This window comes from Cervus canadensis, chromosome 14 (genome assembly GCF_019320065.1).
Source record: "Cervus canadensis isolate Bull #8, Minnesota chromosome 14, ASM1932006v1, whole genome shotgun sequence".
In the NCBI taxonomy this organism is placed as follows: domain Eukaryota; kingdom Metazoa; phylum Chordata; class Mammalia; order Artiodactyla; family Cervidae; genus Cervus; species Cervus canadensis.
The window spans coordinates 11,711,670-11,733,801 of record NC_057399.1 but is presented as its reverse complement, the minus strand read 5'-3'; the positions used below and the strand labels follow the sequence as shown (position 1 = coordinate 11,733,801).

The 22,132-nt window shown below is 39.7% G+C and overlaps 1 protein-coding gene and 1 non-coding gene across 6 annotated transcripts in view; one reads left to right on the top strand and one right to left on the bottom strand.

Annotated features, from left to right (window-relative positions):
• FRMPD1 (FERM and PDZ domain containing 1) overlaps positions 1 to 22,132 on the top strand; it is a 153,334-nt gene that overhangs the window by 109,197 nt on the left and 22,005 nt on the right. For all 5 annotated transcript variants that reach the window (XM_043487306.1, XM_043487304.1, XM_043487305.1 and 2 more), the window contains exons 3-6: positions 12,219 to 12,376; positions 13,229 to 13,331; positions 16,984 to 17,029; positions 20,399 to 20,506. In XM_043487306.1, the coding sequence (XP_043343241.1) occupies positions 12,219 to 12,376; positions 13,229 to 13,331; positions 16,984 to 17,029; positions 20,399 to 20,506 (415 nt within the window). The remainder of the gene's footprint in view (positions 1 to 12,218; positions 12,377 to 13,228; positions 13,332 to 16,983; positions 17,030 to 20,398; positions 20,507 to 22,132) is intronic.
• TRNAG-CCC lies at positions 10,914 to 10,986 on the bottom strand. Its single transcript has one exon. It is a non-coding gene; the product is annotated as a tRNA-Gly (tRNA).

Sequence of the window (22,132 nt, the reverse complement as noted above, 5' to 3'; positions counted from 1 at the left end):
ATCTCTCCCAAGGGGTCCCACAGTATTTGGTTTGTAGCATCAGCATTGTGCTTCTCCAGGTGTGTTCAGCTTAAACTTGAGCACATCCCTTTTGTTTCTTCTGAGCTTCTATACAAGCTCAGTGAAGGGCAGGAAAAGTATCAGCCTCACCTCATAGCCCAGATTGAGTTCCAGGAGATTGCAAGGAGTCAGGTAGTGCTTGGTGAATGAATGGGAAAACTCCTAGGTACATTGTTTTCTGAAGTGGGTTCTGCAAAACCTAGTTGTGTGTGATGTTCTCTACTAAAAAACATTCCATGGCCAAATATGTTTAGGAAGCGATGCAAACTATATCTAATTCCTACCCACCCACTCTTGGTAATTCATAGTGCGTTTTGGCACATTAAAGGCTCTGAGAAGTCCTGCAGAAAAAGACTTGTGTAACTTTGACTTGACCTTGCCTGAATATTTGACCATGTAACTCTCTAATATCTAGTTTCTCTCACAGAATGTAAATAAATGGCAACATCTAGAAATTTTTTTTTCTCATTTATTTTGAGATGTGTTTCACATAATATTTACCCATTTAAAAATGTACAGATTTATTTAGTGTATATACAGTATATATTCAGTGTATATATAGAATTTTGCAACAATCACCACAGTCTAATTTTAGAATACTTTTGATACCCTCAAAAGAAACCCCAAAAGAAACCCCATACCCATTAACAGTCATTCCCTATTTGCCCCTCCCCCAGCTCTAGACAACCACTCATCTACTTTCTGTTTCTATAGATTTGTCTGTCCTGGATATTTCCTGTGAATAGAATCATACAATATATTGTCTTTGTGACTGCCTTCTTTCACTTAGTGTAATGTGTTTGAGGTTCATCCATGTTCTAATATGCCTCAGCATGCATTCCTTTTATTTAAAACCTTTTTATTTTGTATTGGAGTATAGTGGATTAACAATGTTATAGTAGTGTCAGATGGATAGTGAAGCAACTCAGCCATACATATACATACATGTATCCATTCTCCCCCAAAACCCTTCCCACCTGGGCTGCCCCATAGCGTTGAGTAGAGTTCCCTGTCCTATACAGTAGGTCCTTGTTAGTTATCCATCTTAAATATAGCAGTGTGTACCTGTCCATCCCAAACGCCCTAACTATCTGTTCCCCCATCCTCCCCTCCCCACTGCCGCTGCAACCGGAAGTTCATTCTCTTAAGTCTGTGCGTCTTTTTATGTTTTATAAATAAGTTCATTTGTATCATGTTTTTTTAGATTCCTCATATAAAGGATGTCACATGCTGTTTCTACTTCTCTGTCTAACTTGCTTCACTCAGTATGACAATTTTTGTTGTTGTTCATTTGCTCAGTTGTGACCAACTCTGTGACCCCATGGCCTCCCTGTCCTTCACTGTCTCCTGGAGCCTGCTCAAACTCATGTCCATTGAGTCCGTGATGCCATCTAACCAGCTTGTCCTCTGTCGTCCCCTTCTCCTGCCTTCAAACTTTCCCATCATCAGGGTCTTTTCTCATGACAATTTTAAGGTCCACATCCATATTGCTGCAAATGACATTATTTCATTCTTTTTGATGGCTGAGTAATATTTGATTGTAAATATGTACTGCCTCTCCTTTATCCATTCCTCTGTTAATGAACATTTAGGTTGCTTCCATATCTTGACTGTTTTAAACAGCACTTGCATTCCTTTTTATTGCTAAATAATATTCTATTATGGTATATTTTCTTTGTCCATCAGTTAATGTGCACTTGAGTTGTTTCCACTTGGGAGCTATTGTGAATAATGCTGCTATAAACATTTTTTATTTGAACATATGTTTTCATTTCTCTTGGGTTTATACTTGGATTAGAATAGCTGGGTCATATAGCAGCTTGACGTTGAACCTTTGGAGGAACTGCCAGGCTGTTTTCCAAAGCACTTCCACCAGCAGGATATGAGGTTTCCAATGTCTGCACACCTTTGGCAACACTTATTATCTGCTATTTTTTATTATAAACATCCTAGTGGGTGTGAAGTGGTATCTCATTATGGTTTTGATCTGTATTTTCCTGATAGCTAATGATGTTGAGCATCTTCCCATGAATTTAGTAGGAAGTTTGTTTTCCAAGTGCTTTAGAGAGAGAAGAAAAAGAGGGAATGATTCCTGGAAGTGTCCATGGAAGGCATTATTTCTGTGTTTCTAGGATAAATCACATGTAGTCTTATTGAAATTGTTTCTCATCTCTAATCCTGCAACCTTGATTCAAGCTGGGTCCTTCTGTCTTCAGATCAGTTGAAAATGGTCAAGAATTGAAAAGCATGATTTGTTTTCCTGGAGTAGAGTAAATGATACCACCTTCCACAGAATTGCTTAACCGAGAGACCTGTGAGTCATGCTGAATTTTCCTCTCTCTTATACCCTGTATCTAGCCCATCAGCAGCTTCTGTCAGTTCATCCTCAAACATATCTCCATTCTGTCCAGCTCTCTGTCCCCGGAGGGCATTGCCATAGTCACTCACTCCTTCTCTGCTCCACCCTGAAGCCATAGTGAGCTTTTCAAAATACACACTGCTCCTGTCCCCCAGGCTCGCTCCTGGCTCCACCCCATCCCAAACCTTTCAGTGGCCGCCTGCCATCGCCCCATAGCCTACAAGCCCCTTTACAATCTGTTCCTGGGTGCATGTCTTCATCTTGTTCCTCCTACTTCCTTGCCACACTTTATAACAATATATCCATTTGTTTACTTGTTCTTTGCCTAACCCCCCACCTGTTTAATATATGACTCTTCTCCCCCAACCCTCCTGCCACATATGAGACCAAAGACCATAACTGTCTTATCTAAAAAGTATCTTCAGCCCTAGAAGAATGCATACATAGCATGTAGTAGATATTCAATAAATGTTTATTGATTAAGGGCTTTCACAGTCAGGGACTATATTACTTATTTTTATTTATTTAAAATATATCTAAATTTTGCATTGTTTCTTCTTCCAAATGGAATTTTTGATGATTAACAGTTTTAAAACACATAAAAACTTTTAAATAAAGACTGGAAATTCTGTAGATAGCTTGCAAGCCAATTAGAAGTAGGATTTAGCATTTGAGTACTAACACTGGCTCTGCATTTCCTGATAGCCAGGTCAAGAAATGAAAAAAATAGATTTGAAGTGTTTTTTATAGTCCAGAGAAAAGGAAACAGAAATTAATCTGCAGTCATACGTTTACATCCATCTTTTAACAATCTTGCTATCTTTTCAGACCTTTAAAAGCTTCTACTCATTTCAGCTGGTTGTACTTACTTAATTACAATTGCCATTTTTTTCCCATAAAGTTAAATTTTATCTCCAACACTAATTGAACTGTCTAGGAAGAAATTAGTCAAAAATAACAATTTCCTTTTCCAAATATTATTAAACAAATTGATAATTTTTATGAACCTGCGTAATGTTAGAGCTTTATAAGGCATCTTAAAACGGGTTTTTTTCTGGGGAAGAGTGTCAACTTCCAAAGTTACTTTGATTTCTTCAATTTTAAATGAGTGGACAATCCCTAGTCAAATTCAGATAGTGGCACTCAGTTTGAATGTCTATGTGTGTGTGCAAGCTTAGTGATACCAATAATTGTAGAAATGCAAAATTACTCAGATATGATTAAGATGACTGCTATTTTACCACTTAATTTTACATTCCAATATAAAAATAACATTTACAGTATCCGTGCTCTTTTAGAAATAGCTAACCCCCCCAAATAGTCTCTGTGACATGTTTTGAATTTCTGTAAAAATAGTGTAATACAAACCACTTAATAAAAGCTGTAACATAGTGACATTGCGTTATAAACTAATTTTTAACCATTTTGCTTTGAACTAAATTATCTTCTTTACTGCTTTCTATAACTAGGGAGGTGATAAAATGAGATGAGAAGGACATGTTATAGAATGCTTTTTTGCTTAATTATACCATTTTTTGTCTCCTACAATTTTTGATTTTCATATAGTTAAATGATAATCTCTTGATGATTTCTTTGTTTCAAAGCTTAGAAAATCCTTATCCAATAATTAATTAATTTTCAATTTGATAGTTTAAGATATTTTATATTTAAGTTTTTACTTTGGTGTTTATTTTAGTATAGGCTGTGAAATAAAGATCTAGCTTGGTTTTTTCCAAAATAAGGAGTGTTTGCATCACCATTAACTGTGAGTAACCTTTCCTTCACTGACTTATGGTCTCTTTTATCATATATGAAATTCCTGTGTCTGAGGGTGAAAACTTGTATCTCTTCCTAGGCTAGCTATTCTGTTTAATTGATCTAACTGCCTTCTTTCACACACCTGTATTAAAACTATTTATATTTATTGTCTGTTAAACTAGACTTTTATTCTCTTCATTTGCCATTTTATATTCTTATCTGCCTTTTCCATGTGAACTTTAGAATAATTTTATTGTATTATTAAAACAATTTTGTGTAAGATTTACTGGATTCTCATATGTGTAATCTAGAAATGTTGGTTTTATAGGTCAAGATTTAAAACAATCTAAGGCGTTTGATGAATTTCATGCCTTCTTCTTGGTGCTCAGTTTTATAAACCTCAAGGCTTAAAAAGATTTCTTTCAGTTTATATTTAATCTTAATATCAGTGTGTGTTAGTATTAATCTAATGTGTGCACATGTGTGTTTAATGAATACACATATGCACACACTCACACATGTACACACAGGCATACGTATTTACAAATGTGCACACATGCATCATGGCATCTTTGTGTCAGAAGTCTTGACTATTGGTTTTTCCCTCCTTCTAAATTTGCTCTTGTTCATTATAACCATCGTCTGTTTACTAGTTATAGGAATGGTATTTTTTACCTTTCTAATACTCCTAGTGGTGTAGAAAGACCATTTCAGGTACGTTTTTTATTGCTATTGACCATGGACAGATTTTAAGAGAACAGGTTAGAAAGTTCCTGTGCTGCAGCCGTGGGGTCACCCTTGTCTTCTGAACCTCCTTTTTAAAGAAGCAGTGGAATACTTCCTCCTCCTCTCAGCTGTAAGCTTTTGCCCTATAGCACTGTACGCACAATATATACATTCAGTGGTCTCTAGAAACTATCACAGCCACAAGCCTAGTCCCGTGATTATGACTACAAGATAAATTTCTTTCTGGAACAGGCCACTCCTTCTATTTCTTCTTTCTTTGAATAAACTTTAGATTAAAAATCCAGTTTATACCAGACGTTCACTTTTAAAATCACTCAAGCTGAACATAATACAGTGTTTAAACATAGATTCAAAATAGTTTCTCCACATCCTGCTGGAAGTCAGAGGTGAATTCTTTGTTGTTACAAGATAGAGGCAAAATATATTTCACAGCCTATCAAGAGAGCGGATAAAAAGCCAGAGAATATTTGAAGCCTAATCTGTCTCCATCTGGTATTTTCTCTTTTTCTCAGTGTTATTGATCAGCTCAATACGAACTTATGACCCATAAAATATAGAATGAGTCTACCCGAGGCTATTTTCATGATGAATTTAACATGTTTTTTCCAGTTCTACCTTAGAATCCAGTTATCTGACAAGATTTCTATTAGTGCCGCCAAGTCTTATGCTGTTCCGATGTAAAACCACAGGAATGATCCCAGATTTATGATTTACAACCATTACAAAGGCGGCAGACAGAGGGTTTTGGATTGTCAGCGCCTAGTTTGATATTTATAAGATTCTTCAGAGGAGGAAATTTTGCTGCAGAGATCATTTCCTTCAGTTCCCTGTCGAACATTTTTTTTGAGGAGATACTATGGCTTCGTCCTGTTTTTAAGCAATCCTTTTCCAAACAAAAGCCTAGATGTGGCCTTCAGGGAAAATGTCAAATCCAGACTCTGGGCCAAAGCTCCTGACGCTGTCCAGAGATTAGTCAACACAGCGGGGCCTCGTTTGTCTACCATTGTTGGGGAGCACACCCTTCCAAATGGAAAAGTCAGATAAATGAAGACTACTCACTTGAAAAGCATCCAAATGAATTCTGTTCTAACCATGTGGAAAGGTTTATATTTTTCTCTTGTCCTCTAAACATTTATTAAGCCTTACTCTATGCCTCGCGTTGAATTCAGCACATAGGGGCAAGAAAGACATAGTTGTGCTATATGAGCTATTGTCTAGAAAGGACAGGAGACTTCATACGGGTCATTACAAATATGACGTGTGTTTCAAAAAGTGAGGTACAGATTTTGTGTACAGGTTCAGCAGAGGGAGAGGGATATTTCTGCCAAAAACAGAAGATTGAGCAGGAGCTGTGCAGGTGAAGTGTACGGTAGGGTGTTTTGAGAGCTGTGGCAAGGGCTGGGCGATATTCTAGCCGGAAGGAAGACCTTGTGTGTTTGAGGAACTCCAAGGGGACTTGTCTGGCTAGAACAAAGATATTGAGAGAGTGAATGGCTTGGTTGTAGAGACTTCAGTGGCGAGCAGGGGCTGTATTATGCCATACTAAGGTTTTCAGAGTAAGTCATTCAGTCAGGACAGACATATGAGCAGGATTGCATTTATTAATATAATATCAATCTAGTTGCTGGATGGAGAATCATTTAGGTGAGACAAGAATGAAAAGTGGGGAGGGACTTCCCTGGTGGTCTAGTGGCTAAGACCCTATGCTTGCAATTCAGGGGGCCTGGATTCAATCACCGATCAAGGAACTAGATCGCACATGCTGCAGTTCAGAGTTTGCATATGCCACAACTAAACGATTCTGCATGCCGCAGCTAAGACCTGGCGCAGCCAAATAAATATATTTTTTTAAAAAAGAACGAAAATTGGGGAGACCATCTAGGAGGCACTTAGAGAAATCTGTCTGTAGGACAGGTGACAAGGTCCTGAAATAGAATGGTGGTCATGGAGATAGAGAAAAATGGGCATCTTTAGAGAGTTTTGAAGTCATGACTGATGGGATACTAGGGGTGAGAGCAGGGTAAAGTCAAAGATTACTCCCAGGAGTATGTCTTGAGCAGCTGATCACTGTTCTCCAGATTCATTCATTGAGCTCTGGGATATGGAGAAGATGGGTCCTGATTAGGACTCATCGTCAAAAGGCAGAGCTGTATATCAAATTAAGCAAACTTACAGGACAAATGACAAACATTCAAATTTACTGCTATTTATTAATGTTATATATACATTTCCACCTTTACTAATCATATTAGGTGTACTATTTTGTATCATACTCTCTGTATTCAGTATTTTGCTCATATATTCACCTAATAAACAGAGATGCTTTCTATGGGCAAAGTTCTTCACTTGGTACAGTGAGAAATACAGAGGTGAATAAAAAATGGTTCCTGAATTCTGAGAATTTGCAGTCTATGTGGGGTGATGATATATGGAATCAAATAGCTATCACTGACAGTTGAGGTGCTCAAGGCTAGAAGGGCTCAGAGATGAGTGAACTTATGTCTAGCTAGGGAATCAGAGGAGGATCTTTGGAAGAGGTAGCATTTGAGCTGGATTTTGATTGGGCTCACAGTTTCCTGTGAGGCAGCTGCATGAACTGAAGCCCAGATGTAAAACTGGTGCAGCGGGTAAGGTTAGGCTGGAGTGAAGGCCTGGGAAGGAGGGTGGGCGGAGAATGTTGGCTGGGACCTGAGACCTAGAGAGGAAAAACCAAGAGGGCAAGGCTGAGGAGTTTAACTTTTATCCTGCAGTGATGGGGAGTTGTAAGGGCAGAATAATCCACACAAGGGCGTTTGGGCAGTTTAGAAGATGCTGTGGAAGAACATTTTCTAAGCTATGTTTCCATGTATGTCTAAGCTTCACAGGCTTGTGGTCCTTCATTGTTGTAGAGTCTTGGGGCAATTCCTTACTATGCTTGATTTATCTATTCTCTGTTGGGTGGTTTCAATTTTTTCAACTATTCTAAATAAAGCTATGGTAAATATTTTTGAATACTCAATTGCCAGGGTGTTTTGAGCTCATACTCTGTTCTAGGGCTTTATGATACAAGGGAATGTTTGTCTTCTAGGAACTCATAGTCTAGTGCAGACAGTGATTTTTATTTTGGGGGGATGCATATTACTTTGAGGAATGTTATTCAGAATGGTAACAGAAGGTCAAAGAAAATGATCAAGTTTTAAATTCATATTATAATTTCCCTGATGACTTTACAAAGAGAGTAAGCAGCCAATTTATGTGGTCACCCTTAAATCCCAGGGCCCACACATGTTGGACTTCATTATGTTTATTCCTATGTGGTGCTTTAGTGACATGTAATAGTTCTCTGTAGTCCATTCAGTTGTTCTTCTTTAATCACCAGAGTTGTACATTTTCTGTTATTTACCAGCTTTATTTCTTCATGTGCGAGTTTTCCACTCACTTACTTTGAGGATGTGAAGTCTGGGTATTTACTGCATGTTTTTATGTCCATTCTGCATATATTTTTATTGTAAGCTTTTTCCCTCCAGGATTTTACAAGTTGATTCACTTATTTCCAACAGCTCTATCTATATGTTGCATACCATGCAATTCACTCACTTAAAATGTACAGCTCACTGATTTTTAGTGTTTTCACAGGGATGTAAGACCACCACAACAATAAATTTTGGAAAATTTCATCACCCCAACAAGAAACTCTGAATGTATTAGCAGTCACTCTCTATTTCCTTTCTAAACCCTCCTTCCCCAGCCCTAGGCTATCACTAATCTACTTTCTGTTGCTATAGATTTATCTATTCTGGACATGGCACATGAATGGAATCATACAGTATGATTCTGACTTCTTTCATTTAGTATGATGTGTTCAAGGTTTATCCATGTTATAGTACATATCAGTATTTCATTCCTTTGTATTTCTGAATAATACTCTGCTATAGAATATTGTTTTTGTCATTAGTTGAGGTACACTTAGATTGGTTCCACTTTGGAGCTATTATAAGTAATGTTGTTATGAACACTTGCGTGCAAATTTTGTGTGGGCATATGCTTTTCAGTTTTCTTGGATGTATGCCTAGGAGTGGAATTGCTGGGTCATTCAGTGTTTAGTCTGTTAAGGAATTGCAAGACTATATGAGGGTTTCGTTTTTCTCCACATCTTAGTCAGCACTTGATCTATTTTTTTGATTATAGCCATTCTAGTGGGTGTGAAGTGGTATGTCACTGTGGTTTTGATTTGTATTTCCATAACCGCTAATGATCTTTTCATGTCCTTATTGACTGTCTATTTACTTTGGTGAAATGTCTATTCACATCCTTCACCCAACTTTTATTTGGGTTATTTGTCTTTTTTGTTTAACTGTATTATAAAAATTCTTTATATAGTCTAGGTACCAGGTCCTTATCTGACTCTTTGCAACCCCATGGACTGTAGCCCGCCCGGCTTCCCATGGAATTCTCCAGGTGAGAATACTGGAGCGGGTAGTCATTTCCTTCTCTAGCCGATCTTCCCAACCCAGGGATTGAAGCCAAGTCTCCTGCATCCCAGGCAGTTTCTTTTACAGTCTGAGCCACCAGGGAAGTCCCATTAGATATGTGGTTTGCAAATATTTTCTCCTGTTTTGGGCATTGCCTTTTCACTTTTTCAGTAGTGTCCTTTGAAGTACAAAATTTTCAACTGTGAAGTTCAGTTTATTTATGTTTTCATTTGTTGCTTGTGCTTTCGGCGTCATATCTAAAATGACACCGAAGTCACAAAGGTATATTCTTATATTTTCTACTAAGAGTTGTATAATTTTAGCTCTCATATTTAGATCTGTGATCCGTTTTGCGTTAATTTTTGTGTATAAGAAGAAGTTAAAAGCTTTTTTTCACTTAAATTTCTCTTTGTGCTTTTCTTTGTAGTTATCCAATTTTTTATTTCTTTGTATTTATGTATTGGTTATTGAAATTTCGCATTCAAACCATCCCCCTTATATCTTATGCCTATCTTTAATTCTCCAATCCTTAGAAATGTGTCTCCTCACCAGAGCTGGCACAAAGGGTCCACATTTATTTCCAGTTTTTGAAATTCTCTCTTTTGACCTTTTTGAAATTTAATACTTTGTATAATGCTTAGTACCACAGTGTGGTGATTTTGTCACCATGTTGAACTATTTCTGGCTAGCCACATAATATTTTAAAAGACTTTCTGGAATTTCTGTTCACCTTCATTGGTAAAGACCATGCCATGCAGTTTTGATCATTGCTGCCCTCTGATAGGAGCGTGAAAATAGATCAGCTCACTGCCTGGTACGTAGTTAGTGCTCAGTGGGTGTTGCGAGTGATTATTGTTGTTCTTGCTACTGGTACTCTTACTGTCATCGATTTATTGGATTTTTTTTTTTTAATCTGGAAGGATTTTGAACCAGTGTTCCATCAAGTTTATATTTTCATTCAGTACTTATGTTCATTTTTGAATCTGTAATCTTCCCAACCAGGAATCCAGGAATCCAGCATCAGTATTACTTGTGTCTTCTGTTATTACATCAACTTTTTAAGAAAACCTAGCTCCTGATACACTTTCAGCTATTCTGTCTTTAATGGATTGTAGGATGCGTTTTGTGGCTGTGTTTTATGTATTTTTCCTGCAACTCCACTAAACTTGTTTTTTAAGTACTAGCAATTCTTTTTGTGGATCATTTTCTCAGTGTAGATTGTCATCTGTTTGGGGGGAAAAAAAAAGCTATGCTTATTATTCCTCTTATCATTTTTCCTTCTCCAATAACTATTCCAGGCATTTCTCCTGCCACTTAAATAGGAGTAGTGTCTAGGGTGTCCTTCCTGTTGCTTTTTCAAAGGAACACAAATGTTGATTTTTGTTTTTCAGTGTACTATATTATTTATTTTATTTAGAGAGTCCCTTTCAAAGCTTTAAGTTCTTCTTTTTAAATCAGGAATACCTATGGGTTTTTTTTTTAAATTTTATTCATTTATTTGGCTGCACCAGGTCTTAGCTGCAGCATGTGCGATCTCGTTCCCTGACCAGGGATCGAACCTGGGCCCCCTGCATTGGGAGCTCAGAGTCTTAACCACTGGACCAGCAGGGAAGTCCCTGCCTATGGTTTTATTCAGTATAAATTATCAGAGTTTTCTGTCTCTTCTCTCTTGTTAGGTCTGGCCTCTAATACTTCTCAGTACTACCCATATGCTTGCCTAGGAGAAATCCTTTCTTTGTTCCTAAGGGAGCTCCTTTATGGGTAATGTGCATAATATGGCTTTGTGCTTGGACTTGTCACATGCATGTTTTTTGAGGCAGTTTTAAAAAATATATTTCCTGGTCCTTGTTGAAACTTGAGATTATTATAAATGACAGAGAGGTGCTTTTCAGGTAAGTGAGGTCCTATTGCATTAGGTAGAGTTCCTGACAGTATTTGGTAAATGGATGAGAATAAATGAAAAACCTTAACTGCAGAGCCCCAAGGAAGCTGTTACTCCTCCACATTTCTGTTGTGTATAATGACAATAAACACCTTATCTCTCACTATATGATCTTCCTCAGAAAGAACCACTGACCCTTAGAAGACAAAAGCCATTTGCCACAAATGAAAAATAGCTCGTAAATTCACTTTGTGGTATTGAGCGATAGAAGATACAACTTTCAACTTATCTGCTTTTAGATATACTGAAAACACACATATTTTTAACAATTAATATAGAGGGAGTTTGTGCTCTCTGGGATTCTATATTGGAAAAAAAAGAAAAAAATCATCAAAGAAACAATTCACCTATAAAAATGAGTCATCATCAGACATCCAAACTGAGCAACTGCTTGCTCCTATTCACAGTCCGTGTTTTTCCTCTTTTGTACCTCTGCTGAAGCAGTGCCCCCTGCCTGGGTTGCCTGTCTGTCCATCCATCCATCCATCCATCCATGGATCCATCAGTCTATCCATCCATGCATCCATGCATCCATCCACTCAGCAGCAGTTACTGAATATCTTCCTTATGCCAGGATTTGGGCTGGGTAGATACACCCTCGAAATCTCTCATCTCTTCCAGGTAGCAAATACTTGCCTGACTCCTCCTCCTCTATCCCCCAAAGTTAACACTGCCCACCTCGTCTTTGCACACCCACAGCCCTTTGTGACTCGTCTTCCAGAGCATGGTGCTGTGTCCTGCTGTTTTATTTGCTGCAGTTTGTGTCTTCTCTCTCTCTCGAGGGAAGAGTTAGTGTCCACTCAGCTCTGCAGCTTCCTCCTCCAGGGTGTTTGGGGCTGACCTGGTTTGTGCCACCCACTAGATTCCCCTCACTGTCTCTTACACACTCCTTCTCTTCCAGGGCTAAAGTTGCCACAGCTGATGGGCCCCCCGGGATCCCAACCCAGAATGTCATCCCTGTGAAACACACAGTAAAAATAGACAAAGACACCCTCCTCCAGGACTATGGATTTCACATCTCCGAGAGCCTTCCCCTCACGGTGGTGTCCGTCACAGCAGGTAGGGGCGGATTGGGAAACAAGAAAGACTTGGGCTGTTTGTGGGGGATTATCCCTGGCTCTCTTCCCGTATCTCTGTGCTGTAACATAATGCAGAAAATGCTACCCCAGGAAGTTAGAAAGGGTACATCTCATTTTGACCCAGTTCTGTCCAGGGCTTTGCACCTTCCTATGGCACAGGGAAGGTGAGCCCCCGTGCGCTTGCTGACCTGCATCGCAGGTCCGCTGGCCTCAGCTGAGGCTTTACCCATCCGTGGCCCCCTGGCCAGCCTCCGAAACAGTGACAGTTTGGGGATCAGCAGGCCCTCCTCTCTGAACCCTGCATGCTCTGAGCTGGGGAGAGTTTCTGGTCAGACAGTAATAGAAATTATTGATTTGTTTTCACTTGAGTCTCTGTAAAATATAGGCTGTATCAGGGGAAGAGGAGCAGGCTGGGAATGTCTCGAGTCTGTCTTCATTCTTCAGTTATGTGTTGATGTGAGATCTGGGACCAGTTAAAATCTATTAATCTGAACTTACACACACACACACACACACACACCTACCAGATTTCTTTAGAGATGAATGTAGTAGATTTGTTGGCTGGCTCTGTTGATGCAGGGGATTTCTTCTGCTAGTCCTCTTTCCTTGGACAGCCTCCTAACACCCCTTGAAGGTGATGGATGGTAGGTATATTATCCAAGATTTGTAAACAGGGAAACTGAGATCCCTGTGAGCCCAAGTCTGGCCAGGGGTGGGGGTGAGCTGGTGCCCCGGAGACCGGATCAGGCTGCCATTCAGCTGAGTGACTATGACACGTTGGGTCTGGGCCCTCCTGGCATGAGCACCAGGTATTTTCTTTTCTCTCCCACAGGGGGCTCTGCTCACGGTAAACTTTTCCCCGGTGATCAGATCCTTCAGATGAATGACGAGCCTGCCGAAGACCTTTCCTGTGAACGAGCAGTCAATATTCTGAGGTACTAAATTGTCTTCCATCATCCAGAGAGTCGCACAGATTATTACAGAGCAAGAATGAGTGACAGAAAGGGCATAGCTGATCCTTTGTGATTTAAGTAAGGTCCAGGCTCCTTTAAAGCAACAACAATAGCCTTGTTTTAGAATTCCATCTCGGTTCCTCTCTGCTCCCTTTCACCTGCCTATAAATGGGATTAGGAGGCACAGGTCCTACATTCATCAGCCCCCTGCAAGGCCCAAAACACTGTGCTGGGTGCTGCGGGGAATGTAATTATGAATAAAACATAGGCCCTACCCCTTAAGTTGGAGAAGGAAATGGCAACCCACTCCAGTACTCTTGCCTGGAAAATCCCGTGAACGGAGGAGCCTGGTAGGCTACAGTCCATGGGGTTGCAAACAGTCAGACACGACTGAGTGACTTCACTCACCCCTTAGTTAGTTAGTCAGTTCAGTTGCTCAGTTGTGTCCGACTCTTTGCGGCCCCGTGAATCACAGCACGCCAGGCCTCCCTGTCCATCACCAACTCCTGGAGTTCACTCAAACTCATGCCCATCGAGTCGGTGATGCCATCCAGCCATCTTATTCTCTGTCATCGCCTTCTCCTGCCCCCAATCCCTCCCAGCATCAGGGTCTTTTCAACTCTTTGCATGAGGTGGCCAAAGGATTGGAATTTCAGCTTCAGCATCAGTCCCTCCAATGAACCCCTTAAGGATGTTTAATATAGCGTTGTTAAAGATTCCCTGAAGAAGGAAATGACTCCCCACTCCAATATTCTTGCGTGGAGGATTCCGTGGACAGAGGAGCCTCATGGGCTACAGTCTGTGGGAGTCACAAAGAGTCGGACATGACTAAGCAACTAACACTTTTATCCCTTATGGATGTGCAGGGCTATTGTAACATATGGCAAAGATTGGACTAAATCGATGCTAAATCTACTTGTTGTTCTTTAACACTTTTAACATCTCTTCCTAAATCTCCTTGGTGTAGCCTCCTTGATATATATGTGGTTCCATTGATACGGTACCCACCACCTTTGACCTGGTGTCATGGTGATTTTTGTGAATGCCTCACTTTCTGCCTTGGCTGTGATCACCTTGAGACCAGGCATAGAGCAAGTGCTCAATGAAACAAGTGAATGTGGTTGGCGCTGACAGCTTAAGTTTTAAGACAGAGGAAATCAGCAACAGGAGTGAGGAGGCCTGACAGACGTTCTACAGGTCGATGCAGGGTTTGTCTTTTAAAACTTCCACCCAACTCTGTTTGAATGACTTTAGTATAAATAAAGGGAAGTGAGAAATAGAGCAAAGCTACCTTGAAGATGCTTCAAGTTTGTACTTGAGTTTGTGCCTTTTGGTGAGTGGCGGTTTTCCTTTCTCAGGGCCTGTCATGTGCAGCACACACTAACAGGCAGTAATAGCAAAGTCAGAGAAAGAAAATGAAAATGCGGATGCAGTCTCTGCCCTCAGGAAGCCCACAGTCTCACTGTGGGGAAACACACACAGTGTAAGATTTACAGAGATCCTATCAAAGCATAGAAAATAGGATTGCCAGGCTCAGGTGAGTGGGTGAGGCAGCCAGGAAAAGGATTTGATGATTTCAGTTTTAAAAATGAAATATGGTTATGGAAATTGTGAAGTTTGCTTTCGCAATTATTGGGTGATTTTCTCAAAGAGTTTCTCAATTCCAGCAAATGGGTTTCACATTTTCAGTGCCACTAATATCTCTGCCAAGTGAGATCGAAGTCTGACTAATAAATTATTCACAGTTTAAAACAGTAGACTAGAATTTGGGTGTTTAGGTAACATTGAACTCAGATGGGTTCACTGGGCAAGGAACCCTGTTGGGGAAGGGACTCCACTCCCCAATACTTGGGCTCATGGTGCAGATACAAGTCATGTAAACCCTACTGAGATGGAGGGTAGACAGGGCATCCGGAGAAGCCGGGGAGGACTTCCCTGCTGGTCCAGTGGTTGAAAGTCCGCCTTGCGATGTAGGGGACGTGAATTTGATGCCTGATCAGGGGAGATCCCGTGTGTCACAGAGTGGCTAAGCCCACTCTGAGCCTGCACACTAGATCCCTTGTGCCACAGCTACTGAAGCCTGTGCGCCTAGAGCCCGTTCTCAGCAAGAGCAGTCATCGCAGTGAGAAGCCCACGTGTGCAGCTGGAGAGTATTCCTCTCCCGCCGCAACCAGAGCAGCCCGTGTGCAGCGGTGAAGATCCAGCATAGCCAGAAATAATAAATGAGTTAGTTAATTAATTTAAAACAGAGAGCGAAACAGGGGGAAGGGGTGGTAAATGATGGAGATTCCTCCAACTTGTGAGGACGTTGTGGTTCGACAAAACATGGAAGAGTCCAGAAGTATTTCAGCTGGCCAAATGCTACCTTAAATGCTGGGCAGAATTTGTGCCTCAGAGATGGAGGTGAAGGGCAGACGAGTAAAGTGACAAGGAGGAGCCCCTGGCTGGGGGTGCTGGGTGCTTCAGTTTGTCTAAGGCACCCGATGCCGAGACAAAGTTCTGACCAGTGAGGGCCAGGGGATGATGGAGGGTCTTGGTGCTGACACAGCAGGTTATTCTCCTCCTGGCAGGAGGAGCCACGAAGGCGGCTGAGCAGGGATGTGACCCCACGTTTGCTTGCCCCTGCACTCTCGGCCACATGCCTTGCATGGGAGTGCCGGGACTGCTAACGTTTGTAGCATCGTCCCAGGGTCGGTACCATTTACAGAAGGAAAACAACCTAGCAAACAGAAAACCAGCAAAACCTCTCATTCCTCCAATTCTCCACGAGGCCAAACTCTCCTTTTGAGAGCTCCTGGGCGTTGGTTTGCTGTTGGAAAAGACCTGTTCTTACATAAAATGGGTAAGAGGCAGTCTCCAGACCCTTGGAAACCTTGGGTTGAGTTTATCTGTTTGAGGCAGTAACACATGGCAGAAACAGGCCTCAGTGTTCATATTGCAAGAAATCAAATGTATTTGTTTTGCAGACTGCTTTTCTATGTAGCAATGACAAAGGAGAAGAAAAACCTGAATCAGTTTTTCAGTTCTATCCTCAAAAAAGTTGAAGTTTGGTGCTTATCTAGTTGATTTGATCACCTTTGGAACCTAAGAGATTATAACAAAACAAAAATGTCTACTATTTGATTACATGATTGTGCTCATTACACTGACTTTGTTCGCTCAAACACCATAAACTGATTGGCTTTAATCTGATAAGTGTTATCCACATTCTTTTATTCTGTTTCATGGATATTTAGCCAAGTTTTCTGAAATAGCAACCCAAGTTATCTGTGTTATTGCTGTTTTCTCTTCAAAAACATTTTGGACATAAACCTAGCTAGTGGTCATAGCAACTAGATGAGTCTTCCATCATATAGACTAAATGAAGGCAAAGTGACTTCATTTAGTGGCTGTAGGTATAGACAAGATGGTAGAGACAAGTATCTGAAGACTTTCTTAAGGTCGCAGTGGCATTTGGGACAACTTAAGTTCCTTCACAGATCACTGCTTTCTCGATGTCCTTTTCAATTTTGCTGAGGCAAGAGAAGCTGCTTTGTAATTCTACCAGTCTCTTTGACGCCCCCAACCCCACACATGCACCCTCATGTATCACCCAGGACAATGACACTTTTTTTGTTTATTCTTTTTTTTCCAGGGAAGCTGAAGATTCTCTTTCAATCACGGTTGTTCGCTGCACATCGGTAAAGCTCTTTCTATGTCTTGTGTGTTAGTTACACCCTTCTTGGCCCCAAGACCCTGTACCACCAGCAGAATACCCCTCAGAGAAGAAACAGGGAAGGCAAAGGGCATCAGAGAAGCTGTCAGGCAGTCCGTGTTGCTTGAAGACCACATATGTGCTCGTATTATGGAGAACTCGTATGTGGGTCCAGGCTTCGAAAGCTCATGGTCTAGCGAAGGAGACAGACCTGTGATTATGCAGGTGACAAGGGTACCAAGCTCAGAGTCTCAAGACAAGTCTGAGTGGCATCACTGTGGAGAGGTCCCTGAGTTTCAGTTTTGACTTTTGTAAAACAGAGGTGAGGACAATAACTGCCTTGTCTATCTGATGGGTGCTGTGAGGACCCAGTGAGCTGCTGGATGGGAACGTGTTCTGTCAGCCACAAGGCAAGGCCCAGGACACGGCCCAGATGCTGCACAGGGCAGCAAGAGCGATCCTAAACCACCACACGTCTCAGAGCCTTCTGTGTGTGCTGGAGGGAAAAGCGCATCGCCAACTTGTAAGGGAACATTACCAAGGAGGAGAGGTTGACAGGAAATTCTCATCCTGAGAGACTTTAGTGCATCCTTCTTAGCCTTTGGTCACTAATAGACAAAAAATATAAATAGGGGCATAGAATTTTAATAATGCATTTAATAATCTAATCTAATTGATCCCATATCGGGCTACCCCAAAAGCTAAATTTCTCAAATAAGCAACTGTATAAGTGTCTTCTATAGAATACAATAAAGCACAAATTGATAACTATCAAAAACTTAACACCACCCAGTCGTTTGGAATAAAAACGCAATTTCCTAAGTAAAGATAGAATCAAATGGAAAATTAAAAATTATCATTATAGACTAGCTAGAAAATAATTAAAATTTAGAGCTCTACTTCTTAGAACATATTATATATAGTTGAGCTATACTCAGAGTAAAATTTGTAACCTTAAAAGTGATTTCATTATTTAACAAGAAAAAAGAAAACAGGTCAGGAAAATACTCAGTGCCGGAGGCATAAAGAAAGACTAATGAAATAAGCATAAAGCAGATTAAAGAAAATGATAAAAATTTAAATCTAAATGATGCTTTGGAAAAACAGAAAAATTAGAAAGTTGATAAATCCAAGGGCAAGTTCTTTACAGGAAAAAGTAAAAAAATTGAAGAACTTGAAGGAAAAGAATTATGTGGGCCTTATGTGAAGCAAACTAGAGTAATACTGAAGGAAATAAAATGTTTTCTTTAATAAAAGAGGAGATATATGTTATATTCCTTGATAGGAAGACTATTAATACATCAGATTTTCTTATATTAATGTATATGCTTAAAGCAAATTCAAACCCCCTGTGGGAATTTTATTTGGATTTTGACAATGTATGTCAAGGTGAGACTTATCAAGAAAATCTTTTTTTTGAAAAGAATAATGAGGATGGCCTTGAGGTACAAGATTTTAAAACTAATATAGCTGCAATAATTAAAACAGTATGATATTGATGAAATGTTGGTTATATCAATCTAATCAAATAGAAAGTCCAAGAATAGGTACTAGTATAAGAATTTGGTATATGATAAATGTGGCAGCCCAAATCAATGGGAGAAAAGATGACCATTCAAGAAATTGTACTGGGACATTTCTTTAGGTATTTGGAAAAAATAAGTCTAATCCCACACCATTTGGTGTTAAAAATTTAAATATAAAAAACAAATCATAGAAATGTCAACAATATGGACGGGCATCTATCTGGTCATAAGTTGCAGAAGGAATTCCTAAGCACATAGGGAGCGGGAGGAAGTACAATAGAACAGACAGCTATTTGATTTTGTGCAAAGAAATTGTTGTCTCTTCTCCTTATTTAACAAGTGTTATCTTTTTTGTTTGTTTCTTAGAAATAGAACAGGAAAAAAACTCACCTAAATAGAACTAGGAAGTTTGCCATAAATATGACAGACCAAGTGTTTTACACACACATAAATGGAGATTCTTCTATTCTAAATAGAAGAATTTATCTATGGAATAATGTGAAACCAATACAGAAAAAGCAGTATGCTGAAAGCTAATTGCTATAAATAGTCACGCAGGTGTTGAGAGATTCTTTTCATCTAGCTGATTATCATCTAAATGGAGAATATTTGAATTTTAATTAGGTAGTTCTTTTCCTATTCTATTTCCAAGAAATGAAAGCAGAAGGTAACACTTGTTAAGTAAGGAGAGAGGGAAACAGCATATAGCTGCCTCCTTTTAAAAAATAAAAAGTATAAAGAGAGGAAAATTAGCATGATCCAGTACCATTCCTGAGAGTCCTGTGAGGTTCCCCAGAAGAGAGGAGTGTGAATACTGTACTTTGGAGTTCCTGCAGGGAAAGCTGATACCAGCCCAGCTGATGGTCCCAGAGGCCCTGAGAAATGCCCTGAAAATTGTCTAGCCCACTCACGCCTCTCTTTGGAAGTGATAGGATCATAAGACAAATGCTCATATATATTTTACTTCCACAAGAATGCTCATGTTTGTCTGAGTGGATTCTTAGAATCCTCAAATGATTTGAAATTGATTAGGAATTATAATATCCAAAGTTGGAATATTAATGATTGCTTCTCTAGAACATAGAATTTTATGATCAAAATATATTTTGGTTTAATTGTCTCTATCTGTATTTCTATTAATTATTTATCAATATAATAAGCATTACCTTATTTTAAATCATTTATTATAATATGAATGCTAGTATTTAATGTTTTATTTAATTTGTGCCAAAAGAAAATCCTACAAGGTAGATATATTGGTCATCTCCCTTTTACGGATGAGGACACGATGACCTCACACACCCAAGGTCTCACATTCAGAAATCGGTAGAGCTGGGCTTTTTCCAGGTAGTTAAGACTCTGGAACCCATGCTCATTAGCATTATGCTGTTTTTACCTCCTGTCCAACGCCCTGATTGTGCAGAAAAGAAGACTGAAGGCCAAAGAGGGAAATGTACACACACACACACAACTGGTTTTCTTCCATAATAATTTGTGTTTGAGGTCGTTCTCAGAACTGTTGAGTAGGCGCAGTGGGTTAGAATTCAGGTCTCTTTGTTCACAGGCCAGTTCTCTTTGTCTTCCATCATACCACAGCCTTGGGCCAAAGTGTTAAAGCTTTAGCTTTTCTCAGACACACAAGACATATGTGGTTGAGATCTCTAAATTTTGTGAAAAGAGATCTTTAATTGGATAGCATCCTTCTCTGTGGTTTTAATTGAGTTCTCAGCAGCTGTCAGAGCTTTTGCTTTTGTTTTTAAGAAATGAGAAGATGTACATGGCCTTTCTGAAAGTCCTGTTCTAGAGTGCGTCCTGTTAATGTTTGGCAGGGAGTCCCCAAGTCCTCCTTCCTGACAGAAGAGAAGCGAGCCCGACTGAAGACCAACCCTGTGAAGGTGCACTTTGCGGAGGAGGTGCTCGTCAGCGGACACAGCCAGGTGCGGCCCTGGTCGGGGGTGGAAACGACTGCTCACGAAGCAGGCGGGCTGCCTCCTGGCGCTGTCTGCTGGGGACGCTGGAATCCACAGCCCGGAGGGGACAGAGTGGGAGTGCCGTGGGCTCGCCGGAGGCTCTGTGCTCCCTCGTAAGGGGCCTGCTCACCATGGACAGGGAGAGACGCACTGGGTACCCCTGTGTCTTTCTGAGACTCCGTTCTTCTGGCTTGAGATTTCAACATGTTCCAGTTATTCACTTCTCATTCTGAATCTGCTGACTTAGTACTCCCTCTGAAGGTGATACATTGATAGTAGAGATGGTGGCAGGGGTTGCTTTTTTAAAAGACCCTATCATCTACTGAATCTCTAATACGTGAATCAAAACATCTTGGGGGCGTAGTCCTTCATCATCACCATACCCTGCAAGGGGAGGTATTTTAACAAAGAAGAAACAGAAGCTTAAAGAGGTCAAGAGAATGAACTTCTGAGATCATACAGCTAGGAAATACAGGAGAACAGGCCTATGTGACTTTAGTTTTTTGGTTTTCCACTATAATATGCTGTCTAGTCCTTTTTGATATGGAATACCCAGGATTGATGTGATTGAATATGGGGGTTCAGAAGACAAGACTGACCCTAGAAGAATCTGAAATAAAAAGCTATGTTTGGGTTTTTTTTTTTTTATTTTTAGTCATTGAGGTATAGTTGATATATAAGTTTCAGGTTTCAGCATTGTGACTAACAATTGTTAAAGGTTATATACTGCATTTATAGTTACTATAAAATATTAGCTATATTCCCTGTCCTATACAATATATCTGTAGCTTATCTATTTTATATACAATAGTTTGCACCTCTTAATGCCCTACCCCTACCTTGCCCCTCCCCTCTTCCTTCACCCTATTGGTAATCTGTAGTTTATTCTCTATTTCTGTGAGTCTGTCTCTTTTTGTTATATTCACTAGTTTGTTTTACTTTTTAGATTCTACATATAAGTGATATCATACACTTTCTCTGCCTGACTTAAGGAAACCAACACTTCAAATATTCTTAAATTTGCTAGCCATTAAAGAAATGCAAAGGAAAATATTAAGAACTGCCACTTTATAATTAGTAAATTAGCACAAAAAAGGAAAAATATAAGCCCTGATACTGAGAAAGTAGCTGCATTCATGTACTAATTGGTGGCTTTGTAAATTGATTTAATCTTTAGGAGTAGAAAAAAAGTTAATGAATGCCATAAAAATGGCCCAAGGATCACATTCTTATTAATTTAATTCTATAAAATAATTTAAATGCAAAAATCCATGTATTTAAAGACATCTTTTGTACCTATGCATATATATATATATCACAGAAATTTTTGAGAAAATGTAAAATGCTTAGGCAGAGAAATGGTTAAAGAAATTCTGATGTTTCAACTGAATAGAATATTTATAAGTCCATTAAAATTATAAACATTAAACTCACAAGAAGTATATATGCGTTGAGTAAAAATGCACATAGAATTGTGCATAATCTATTAGTGCAGTTCTCTGAAAGCTATTTACAGGTATAGATAAAAATTGGAAAAAGCCTTAGAGAAAAGTAAATAGTGTTAGTTATGTGGTGATGTTACAAATGTATTTT